The 12,073-nt window shown below is 47.8% G+C and overlaps 1 protein-coding gene and 1 long non-coding RNA gene across 2 annotated transcripts in view; one reads left to right on the top strand and one right to left on the bottom strand.

Moving 5' to 3' along the window:
• The window catches only part of LOC309525532, a 130,800-nt gene extending 123,963 nt beyond the window's left edge, over nt 1-6,837 (bottom strand). Inside the window, exons 1-2 of the long non-coding RNA XR_014216389.1 lie at nt 6,275-6,837; nt 4,777-6,242 (exon numbers count right to left, since the gene is read on the bottom strand). This is a non-coding gene — a long non-coding RNA (uncharacterized lncRNA). The remainder of the gene's footprint in view (nt 1-4,776; nt 6,243-6,274) is intronic.
• NEU1 (neuraminidase 1) overlaps nt 2,709-12,073 on the top strand; it is a 29,981-nt gene continuing 20,616 nt past the window's right edge. The window contains exon 1 of the mRNA XM_082210374.1: nt 2,709-2,963. Coding sequence (XP_082066500.1) covers nt 2,838-2,963 — 126 coding nt within the window. The 5' untranslated portion in view covers nt 2,709-2,837. The remainder of the gene's footprint in view (nt 2,964-12,073) is intronic.

Raw genomic sequence — 12,073 nt, 5'->3', positions numbered from 1 at the left:
TTCCTGCCCAGAGGAGCCCAAGAACTTCTGTCAGGCAGGAAGTAGTCTCCTGTTTGGTCAGACTACTTGTCTTTTGAGCCCAGTATTTATATACTCACTCTCCCCTGCAATGGACTAGAGGCCTCTTGGGTCCCTTCCAACTCTATGATTCTGTTGGTGGCTCTCTAGCCTGCCAGTGGAAGGTCTTCCACTTCACGACTGACCTGCTCCTTGTAGGTGGAGACGCCACTGTCCAAATCTGTGGTGTTCAGCCTGTGCCCTGTGACCGAGCTAAAATAAGACTTTTCACACATGGAAACTGACCCAAAAACACTGTCTCGTTAGATGTTCCGCCTGGTCCCTGCTTCAACATAGATTGTGTCTCTCTTTGCATATCTACAGTACATACATACAGAATCAGGATTCAAAATGACCTTAACAGATGGGGCAACTGGGACCAAACTAAGAAAAAGAATGTCAGTAGGGACAAATAGGTTCTGCACCTAGGCAGGAAGAACCAGCTGCACAAATATAAGATGAGGAACAGGTGGATGGCCAGTAGTACATTTGAAAAGGGTCTTCAGGTCTTGGTGGAGCACAAGCTTAACATGAGTCAACAGTGAGATGCAGCAGCAAAAAAAGCCAATGGCATTCTGGACTGCATCAACCGAATTACAGCGTCCAGATCGAGGGGATGAAGGCAATTATATTCCTGGAACATTTGCAGCGCCACAGGTTCCGTGTCTTTATGGCCTGATCCTACACGTTTTATACCATGCGTAGGGAAACTAGGGCCCGGGGGCCGGATCCGGCCCAATTGCCTTCTAAATCCGGCCTGTGGACGGTTCAGGAATCAGCGTGTTTTTACATGAGTAGAATGTGTCCTTTTATTTAAAATGCATCTCTAGGTTATTTGTGGGGCATAGGAATTTGTTCATTTACCCCCCCCCAAAAAAAAATATAGTCCGCCCCCCCCACAAGGTTTGAGGGACAGTGGAATGGCCCCCGGCTGAAAAAATTTGCTGACCCCTGTTTTTATACTCAGAAGTACCACAAATTCAGCTGGTAATTCCAAATAGAAATGCATGCAAGAATGCCACCTTGATTTTCTGATTACAATATGCTATTTTATATAAGAGTCTTGCTACATCGTGGGACACGGGTGGCGCTGTGGGTTAAACCACAGAGCCTAGTACTTGGCAATCAGAAGGTCGGCAGCTCGAATCCCCGTGATGGGTTGAGCTCTCGCTGCTCAGTCCCAGCTCCTGCCAACCTAGCAGTTCAAAAGTACGTCAAGTGCAAGTAGATAAGTAGGTACTGCTCTGGCAGGAAGGTAAACGGCGTTTCCGTGCGCTGCTCTGGTTCGCCAGAAGCGGCTTAGTCATGCTGGCCACATGACCCAGAAGCTGTACACCGGCTCCCTTGGCCAATAAAGCGAGATGGGCGCTGCAACCCCAGAGTCGTTCATGACTGGACTTAACTGTCAGGGGTCCCTTTACCTTTACTTTGCTACATCAGGTTCAAGGGGGGTCCTTTTCTAGAAAATGATCTCTAATAACAGCTGTCCAGAATGAATTAGGGAAGCATGCAGGCCAGGTGCAAAGGAAACTTGCCTCCTGTACTGTCTGCACTGGCATTCAGAGGTATACTGCTGCTGGAGCTGGAGGTTCCACTTAGCCCTCATACCTAATATTTGTTGTTGTTTAGTTGTGTCCGACTCTTCGTGACCCCCTGGACCAGAGCACGCCAGGCACTCCTGTCTTCCACTGCTTCTCGCAGTTTGGTCAAACTCATGCTGGTAGCTTCAAGAACACTGTCCAACCATCTTGTCCTCTGTCTTCCTCTTCTCCTTGTGCCCTCCATCTTTCCCAACACCAGGGTCTTTTCCAGGGAGTCTTCTCTTCTCACGAGGTGGCCAAAGTATTGGAGCCTCAGCTTCAGGATCTGTCCTTCCAGTGAGCACTCAGGGCTGATTTCCTTAAGAATGGATAGGTTTGATCTTCTTGCAGTCCATGGGACTCTCAAGAGTCTCCTCCAGCACCAGAATTCAAAAGCATCAATTCTTCGGCGATCAGCCTTCTTTATGGTCCAGCTCTCACTTCCATACATCACTACTGGGGAAAACCATGGCTTTAACTATACGGACCTTTGTTGGCAAGGTGATGTCTCTGCTTTTTAAGATACTGTCTAGGTTTGCCATCACCTTTCTCCCAAGGAGCAGGCGTCTTTTAATTTCGTGACTGCTGTCACCATCTGCAGTGATCATGGAGCCCAAGAAAGTAAAATCTCTCACTGCCTCCATTTCTTCCCCTTCTATTTGCCAGGAGGTGATGGGCCCAGAGGCCATGATCCTAGTTTTTTTTTTTTTAGCTTCACACCTAATATAGCTGCCCGCAGTGAATATGCTTCCTTTCCCCTTAACCGCAAACCATTTCTCAGAACATGCGTTTGGGACGTTTCGGTTCCTCGATCCTCTCCCGCACCGCCTCGTTTGAGCTCGCTTCCTCTCCTTTTAGTCCTGTCCCTTTAAGAAGCCGGCAAGTGGGCGGAGCTAGAATCCCTATTTTTATTTATTTTTTAATAAATATGTTTGTTTTCTTAAAAAGTAGAACGGGCGTCTCTAACCTGGCTTCCCTCCCTATCTCTGCGGTATTTAAGGTCATGGCATGGTCACGTGCTGCCTTTGAAGCCGGCCTTCCTCGTTCCATTCTCCAAAGCCAGCCAATCAGAGGGCGGCTGGCGGCCCGGGAGTTCCCTCGGGTTGCTACTGTTTAAACCCAACATTCGGTCCCAGCGGCGCGCTTAAAGGGGAAGTGGCCCTGGTGGATGCGGAAGAGGGGATCCTGACGGCCGAAGCAATGGGTGCTAGACGTGATCCCCGGAGGAGATCCCACCCTTGGGCCAGGCCGGGCTTCTGTCTACGGCCGCTGCTGTTTCTGGGGCTCTGCTGCTGGGAAACGCGCGGGGTGGCCACCCCTGATCAGGTACGATTGGAAATGTTCCGGGGGGGGTGTGTCTTTGTTTTGTCCTCCCCCCAATCTGCTCCCCAACCTCATAACCCCACAGAACTGGAAGGCTTAGCTGGGGCTAGTCGTTGGGCCCTCAGACCCACTGAACCCAACCGGTCCGGCCACGTATTGTGCCTCTCTCCTTTCCCCCGGTCAGGACCGGATGGAAATCTTTGGAGGCCCTAAACACTTTAAAAAAAAAAAGATTATGGTGTGTCTCCACCCTATATGGAAATAAAAAATAAAATAAAATCAGTGCTAGAAACGGGGGAGGGGGAATGTGGAGCATAAGGAAGTTCTGATTTCCCACCCTCCTGCCATGTTGACCTATTTCAATGCCTTTTCTGAAATATCAAGTGTCTAATTCTTTCCAAAAGAAAATTATATATATATATATATGGCATGCCCCTGCTTTGCTGATGCCCTAAGCACATGCTTATTCTGCCTTTTGGGTAGTGGTGGTGGTTGTCAAATATTTATTTATACCGTGCCTTTTCCCTTATGGAAACTCAAGATGACTAACAGATAAAATAAGAACAGCTAAAATCACAAAGGGGCGGCGGCAATACTTTAAAACAATTAATAGAATTAAAACTCTGTGTGTGTATTAGTTTTCTGCGGTGGTTCCCCATTTTTGGAATGCTTTCCCCAAGGATACCTTTATTATGAAAACATTCCTGTAAAACCAGGCCTTTGGATAATTAAACAATCTATAGCCTTTTTGTTTGTTTGTTACTATGTTCTGCATTTTCAAGTTTTTATGTTGTAAACGGCCCGGTGATTCTTGAATGTGATCTGTTGCCTTGAGATTGCTGCATTGCAGGGGGTTGGACTGAATGACCCTTGGGGTCCCTTCCAGCTCTCCAGTTCTATGATTATTAAAAACATTCAGACAATCAGAATAAAAACAGCACAGTGGCAGCCCCTCCCCCAATTAATAGCAGTCAGTAATCCAACGCTGGATGAATCCCTAGCCGGAATTAAGATTGCCGGAAGAAATATCAACAACCTCAGATATGCAGATGACACAACCTTGATGGCAGAAAGTGAGGAGGAATTAAAGAACCTTTTAATGAGGGTGAAAGAGGAGAGCGCAAAATATGGTCTGAAGCTCAACATCAAAAAAACGAAGATCATGGCCACTGGTCCCATCACCTCCTGGCAAATAGAAGGGGAAGAAATGGAGGCAGTGAGAGATTTTACTTTCTTGGGCTCCATGATCACTGCAGATGGTGACAGCAGCCATGAAATTAAAAGACGCCTGCTTCGTGGGAGAAAAGCAATGACAAATTTAGACAGCATCTTAAAAAGTAGAGACATCACCTTGCCAACAAAGGTCCGTATAGTAAAAGCTATGGTTTTCCCAGTAGTGATGTATGGAAGTGAAAGCTGGATCATAAAGAAGGCTGATCGCCAAAGAATTGATGCTTTTGAATTATGGTGCTGGAGGAGACTCTTGAGAGTCCCATGGACTGCAAGAAGATCAAACCTCTCCATTCTGCAGGAAATCAGCCCTGAGTGCTCACTGGAAGGACAGATCCTGAAGCTGAGGCTCCAATACATTGGCCACCTCGTGAGAAGAGAAGACTCCCTGGAAAAGACCCTGATGCTGGGAAAGATGGAGGGCACAAGGAGAAGGGGACGACAGAGGACGAGATGGTTGGATAGTGTTCTGGAAGCTACCAGCATGAGTTTGACCAAACTTTGGGAGGCAGTGGAAGACAGAAGTGCCTGGCGTGCTCTGGTCCATGGGGTCACGAAGAGTCGGACACGACTAAACAACAACAACAACAATCCAACGCTTCCCCCTGCATATAATCAGTTAAGGTGAAAGCAACGGCCGAAACTGTAATGGCATCTCTGTGTTGCTCCATATTGTTGAACTTACAGCTCTAATTGTCCCTGATCGTGGGCCATGCTGGTCATAGTTTGAGTGCAGCAGTATCCAAAGGGCCACAGATTGCCCACCCCTGAATCAAGACATTTGATGGTGCCAGATGCTGTCTATTTTTGTTTCCGCATTTATAAGCCGTGTTTCCTCCCAGGAGCTCAAAGCAGCATACATGGTTCTTCTCCCGCCTTCCCTCCCCCAGGTTTATCCTCACACAACGTTCTTGCAGAGTAGGCTAAGCTGAGAGAGAGTGACTCAATAAACACACAAGACGTAACTTTGCTGTGTTCTTAGATAAATAAGGTATATTATTCCTTGTATCAAATCATAAATTTCAACAAAAGTAACTTATAAAGTTCAACAAACGAACAAAGCAGAAGGCCCAATGGATCAGATCATTCTCTAGTCAGTTCATCCATAAGGTCCATCTGTGTAATAGTGTCTATTCCACCTGTCTGTTCATAAGGTCCAAACAATCCACATGAAAGGTTGTTACAGTTCCACAGAATCCTTTCACAGAGTCGAAAGACAAGGATTTCCAGAATATTGGCCTTGTTTCACCGTCCTGGGCTTCATCGGTAGTTAAAGCTCATATGTGATATTACAGGACAGTGAATCTTATGGCATAGTAGTAGCTGTGGTCTTATGAACTGGGTTCCACACAGTCACAAAAACAAATTAGCCGAAAAAACTTCAAAAACAAAAACGCAAAACAAATTGCAAAAAGTCCATTTGACTTCCGAAATGTTCAAAAACCAAGGCGCAGCTTCTGATTGGTGCAGGTGCCCCGGAAACAATAGCCGACAGCCACATTGGACGTTCAACTTCCGAGAAACGTTCAAAAACCAGAACACTTACTTCCTGGTTTTTTCAGCGTTTGAGAACCAAGGCGTTTGAGAACCAAGGGGAGTGTCTTGTTCTTTTAGCCCAGGTCGTGCCTTCCCTGCTCTCCCGAATCATGTTTGCTGTTCTACCAGTTTCCAGGGTGCACTCTTGAGTATTTGAAAGGTTTTAATGTCTTTTTAATCTCTTGTTGGAAGCCGCCCAGAGTGGCAGGGGAAACCCAGCCAGATGGACAGGGTATAAGTAATAAATCATCATTATTATTATTTCTGGTGCAAAGTTCTCAGGAGAAGGCAGCAGGCGGTTTCTCCCTGGTTGCACCTCTTGGCGATGTGGCCGTTTCTGCTTGCCCTCCTCCTCAATTTGTCCACATACTTGCCCTTCCTTCCTATGTTTTGTGGGAGGGAAATGTCGAACTGACCCCAGCCTTGGCTGTACTGCTCCCCAGGTACACAGGCAGTCTTCTGAAGTGCCAAACAGATGTCAGAGCAGTGCCACGTAGATGTTCCCAGTTACTTCAACTTTTAAACAAACTGTGGCTTAGCAATGAGACTGGGGTGGGCAGACTTCCCAAAATTAAAACTTAAACAAACAACACACCATCGCTGCAGGCCTTGTCATTCCTCTTCCCCTACTTTCTCGGCAACAAATAGGATATGAGCCTGCAACAAAATGTTGCTGTATACGGAGTGCTTCTCTTCATGGTTCCACATGCAACGGCCCTGTCCGCACTAGACACTCAAACCAGTATCATACCACTTTAAACTGTCAAGGCTTCCCTCAAGGAATTCTGGGAAGTGTAGTTCGTTAAGAGGGATGCGGGTGGCGCTGTGGGTTAAACCACAGAGCCTAGGACTTGCCGATCAGAAGGTTGGCGATTCGAATCCCCATGACGGGGTGAGCTCCCGTTGCTCGGTCCCTGCTCCTGCCAACCTAGCAGTTCGAAAGCACACCAGTGCAAGTAGATAAATAGGTACGGCTCCGGCGGGAAGGTAAACAGTGTTTCCGTGCGCTGCTCTGGTTCACCAGAAGCGGCTTAGTCATGCTGGCCACATGACCCAGAAGCTGTACGCCGGCTCCCTCAGCCACTAAAGCGAGATGAGTGCCGCAACCCCAGAGTCGGTCACGACTGGAGCTAATGGTCAGGGGTCCCTTTACCCTTTACCATTATACCATAAACCGCCCTGTGTCCCTTTACCCTTTACCTTTATACCATAAACCGCCCTGTGATCCACAGATAAAGGGGCTGCATATGAATTTAGTTAATTAATGAATTAGCATAATGCACATCTCAATTCCAGTGACTTTTGCATGAGAACGGTTAACCGCGTGCCCAGCTTGGCAGCCCAGCAGATCGTGATCACAGACAAGAATCTGGGCTGTGAAATCAAATCACTCTTATGTGCCGCTTGCCTTATCAAGCTTCTGTAAAAGAAAGCTATTCAGCCAAGGCGCAAAGCATTGATGAATAACTTGTTTATGCCAGTTAGAGTTAATGTGGCTTTAAAAATTGGAAATCGTGTGTGCTATCATAAGGCAATAGGCGTGGGAATGGGGATGAATAACTTTTTTAAAAAAAACATATTGGAAGGCAAATTCTTTCCTTCGACGAAGCATGGAAGCCCTACTGTCTTTTCTGGGGTGGTCAATACCTTTTTTGTAAACGTACAAAATCTTGGTTAGGATCCAGCCACAGTAAAGGATCTGATTTCTTTCCACAGGGCCTGTAAGACAGAGTTGTTCCGCCGGGCCTTTGGCTTGGAATCAACTTGATCCCCTCCCCCTCTTTCCTTTTTCTTTTCTCTTCCTGTGACGGAACTCCTATTTGGGGACTTCCCTGGCTTTTTTCTGGCCCACGTAAGACCAGTCTGGATAGTTGGCCTTGGTGAAGATTTGACGTTTTCATCCCCAAAAAGTTTTTGATTTGAGTTTCTACTGAAATGAGGCAGTTGTATTTTAATCTAGTTTTTAAGTTGTATGTTATTTTTTTTTATACCTGGTGTTAGCCGCCCTGAGCCCGGTCTTGGATGGGGAGGGCAGGGTATAAATAAAATGTATTATTATTATATTATTAAAGCATTTTGAAGCCCCACTGATGCCGAACAAGAAAATCACGGGTTTAACTTGCTCATATCAGCAACCGCAGGATGCACATGTGCTGAGCATTGGCTGGATTGTTAGGGACGTCTCATGGAAATATCTGGAGCTGTCTTATACAAAGAGTCAGACCGTTGTTCCATGTAACTCAGTATTTCCTACTCGGACTGGCAGCAGCTCTCCAGGGTTTCAGGCAGGGAGTTTGAGCCTGGATTGAACCCGATACCTTCTGCAAACAATCACTACCCGGAAGCCACAGCTCCTCCCACCTAATGCTGCCCTTTCGGATTTCCCAGAAGGGAAATCAGAGGGCAGGCCTGCAAAACGGCAATATTTTCAAGGTTCAAAGGTCCATCGGTCAAGAAGGCACGTGCTGCAGAGGGAGGCGAAGGACAGAGGGGGCCCATCAGCCCGGGAAAGAGAACTCTGGCCCTTGTAATAAACGAAAATCTGCCCTTATGGGGAACACAAGAGCCCTTATAGAGTCCTTTGTAGGTTCTCCATCGGTTGGAGAAAATAACAGAGGCCAACCAGAGAATATTGAGAAGCAAAGCAGCTAGTAAGCTTGATCTTTATTGATCTGTTGCAACAGGGTGCTCCCCCCACACGCAGGAGAAAGGAGGAGGACCCAGAACAAAGGTGTGCCCGCCCTTATATAGACATTTTAAATTGCCCGCCCTGGAGTCCAAGACCACCCCCAGAAACATCATGCATACATCACAGACAGGGGTGTAGCTCAAGACCACCCTCCACATAGGCGCCGACTCCATGGGGCCTGAGGGGGCCCGAGCCCCCTCAAAAATTCGTTTGGGGGGGCTCAGCCCCCCCAATAATCTCGGGCGGCGGTGGGCACGTCCGCGGCTTTTATAGGGCGCCCGGCGCGCACCAGCTCAATAACGGGCACCGGTGCGGCGGGGGGCGCCGGGCCAGGGGAGGGGGGCGGCCGGCCTGTCTCCTTGGCAACCCCATTGAGCAGCGCCGGCTCCCCCGGGAGGGCCATCCTCCCGCGCCGCCGATCGCCAACACCGCCGACGCTGTGGCTGCCCGAGCCCGAGCCTGAGCCCGAGCCCTACCCGAAACCTGAGCCCGAGCCTGAGCCCGAGCCCAAGCCCATCAGTCAGTCAGGAAGGAAGGAGAAATGGGGAGGGAGACGAGGGAGGAAAATTGCGCGCAGGGTGAAGAAAGGAGAAGGGCGAACGAGACGAGCTTCCAACCCAAAAAAGGGCTGGAAGACTGGGAGGATGAAGGATCGGGAAAGAAAGCGACGCCTTCCCCGCCCGCGACGTCGCCCGCTTGTCATTGGCAGCGCAGCGGGCGCCCGGTGGCCAGGCAAGCTCGGGCGGGGACCCCCATGCGAATCTAAGACGGGAGAAGAGGGCAGAGCAAAGGGGGTCCCTTCCCCAACCTCCGGCTCTGAGACTTCCCTGCGCCCCAGAAAAGCGAAAGGATTTTCTCTTCTTTTTTTTAATAAATATTTTATTAAGTTTTCAAATACAAAGTTAGAAACATACACTGAAGAAAAAAGTAAAAGAACAAGAAAAAGAAAAAAAGAAAAAGAAGAAAAGAAAACCAACCATTCAATACATTTTTTATATAACTAACTGGACTTCCTCGCATCTCCCTTACCCTGCATTCTTTATAATAAAGATATCAGCAAATTATTACCTTGTTTCGTACCTTATTTTGTACTTTTCAAATACTATACCTCTAAATTTAACATACTTTTCATCAGTTACTTATATCTTAAATTAAACATAGTATTACCTTAGATTTTGACCTTTTCTTACTGAAAATATAATTTCCTGTTTCCCAAATCTAATTGCTGAAGCTATAGTTTCCGAATCGTGTAAATTTTTAACATTCATACAACTTATATTGTTTTTGTAAATAGTCCTTAAATTTTTTCCAGTCCTCTTCCGTTGTTTCTTCTCCCAAATCTCGGATTCTGCCACTCATTTCAGCCAGTTCCATGTAGTCCATCAATTGCGTCTGCCACTCTTCCAGTGTGGGCAAATCTTGTGTCTTCCAATATTTTGCGATAAGTATTCTTGCTGCTGTAGTTGCATACATAAAGAAAGTTCTATCCTTCTTTAACACTTTCTGGCCAACAATGCCCAAGAGGAAGGCCTCTGGTTTCTTGGGAAAGGTATACTTAAATACCTTTTTTAACTCATTATAGATCATTTCCCAGAAGGCCTTCACTTTTGGACAAGTCCACCGGAGGTGAAAGAATGTCCCTTCAGCCTCCTTACATTTCCAACATTTATTATCAGACAGGTGATATATTTTTGCAAGCTTGACTGGGGTCATGTACCACCTATAAATCATTTTCATAATATTTTCCTTCAAGGCATTACATGCCGTGAATTTCATTCCGGTGGTCCATAACCTTTCCCAGTCCTCAAACATGATGTTATACCCAATATCCTGAGCCCATTTTATCATGGCTGATTTGACTGTCTCATCCTGAGTGATTTTCTCTTCAACCTGCCCTCCATCCTCTTGCAGAAAACTCTTTGCCTGCCCTGCCCGTATCTCGTTTTTGCTTTTTAATTCCACACACGCACCCTTCGGACTTCGTGGCAATCGGGCGCGTGGGTGCGTTTCCTAAGAGAGTGAGGACCCCCGCCTCCTCCCCACCTGCTCCCTCGCCAGCCAGCCAGCCCCGCGCCCTAGCCGGAGAGCCCCGGCCGTCCCCGTCGCGCAATCGGCTGGATCTCCCTTCAGCAGGCTGTGCTCACAACTCGGCCCAGGGACCCCAAGCAGCGGATCTCCGGCTCAGCTGAAGAATCCGGCAACAAGCCCCCTCCTCCCCAATCTCTCCGCCGAAATACACTCCAAAACCCCCCAGATAGGCCGCCGGCCGCCAAGTCTAGTGGCGCCCTGAGCGAGGGTCTCTCCCCAACACCGCCACCTCGAACTGCGTTCTCCCGGCTACCCGAGCGAACCAGCGGCAGGACCCCAGTATGGGCCCCCCCAATATTTTTTATAAGTCGGCGCCCCTGACCCTCCAGATACAGTGGTGCCCCGCAAGACGAATGCCTCGCAAGACGGAAAACTCGCTAGACGAAAGGGTTTTCCGTTTTGGAGGTGCTTCGCAAAACGAATTTCCTATGGGCTTGCTTCGCAAGACGACAATGTCTTGCGAGTTCCTGCTGGTCCCCCCCCTTTTTCTAAGCCGCTTATCAGCTGATCCGATCAGCAGATAAGCCGCTCAAAGCCGCTAATAGCGCTAATCCGCTAATCCTTCAATGGGCTTGCATCGCAAGACGAAAAAACCGCTAGACAAAGAGAATCACAGAACGGATTCTTTTCGTCTTGCGAGGCAGCACTGTACATCATAACTACATCACAGAAAGGGCAGTCAACAACAGAAATCTGAGTGCCTTGTTTATCTCCTGTCTGGCAGGTTACCTATTAATAGTCACTTGATTGTATACCCTGGGGAGCCTGGCCAGTCTTTTGTCATGACAAATACTTAGTTCCTGAGCCAGGTCACAGGCTCACCCTGTTCATACACCCTATTCATACACATAGCCTTAAGACAGGATTTGTGAAGGAGGAGACAATGGGGAGGCTTTTCCATTTTCCTTCGGCCTTGCAGATAAATATTTGAGGTCAATTTGGGAGGGACAAAATGGTTTCAGGACTTTTTCTGTGGGGTTTCAGACATGTGGTTCATATATGCAGTTATGAATATTTATCTTTAAATTTTTTATTTCACCCTAAACCTCCACTCCCCTTCACGGATCACTGCCTTCACCTTGCCAACAAAGGTCTGTATAGTAAAAGCTATGGTTTTCCCAGTAGTGATGTATGGAAGTGAGAGCTGGACCATAAAGAAGGCTAATCATCGAAGAATTGATGCTTTTGAATTATGGTGCTGGAGGAGACTCTTGAGAGTCCCATGGACTGCAAGAAGATCAAACCTCTCCATTCCTAAGGAAATCAGCCCTGAGTGCTCACTGGAAGGACAGATCCTGAAGCTGAGGCTCCAAGACTTTGGCCACCTCATGAGAAGAGAAGACTCCCTGGAAAAGACCCTGATGTTGGGAAAGATGGAGGGCACAAGGAGAAGGGGACGGCAGAGGACGAGATGGTTGGACAGTGTTCTCGAAGCTACCAGCGTGAGTTTGACCAAACTGCAGGAGGCAGTGGAAGACAGGAGTGCCTGACGTGCTCTGGTCCATGGGGTCACGAAGAGTCGGACACGACTAAACAACAACAAAACCTCCACTGCCTTGTGGGAGATCTT

The sequence above is a fragment of the Podarcis vaucheri genome, assembly GCF_965113315.1.
Source record: "Podarcis vaucheri genome assembly, chromosome: 2".
NCBI lineage: Eukaryota > Metazoa > Chordata > Lepidosauria > Squamata > Lacertidae > Podarcis > Podarcis vaucheri.
This window is presented reverse-complemented; position numbering and strand designations above follow the sequence as displayed.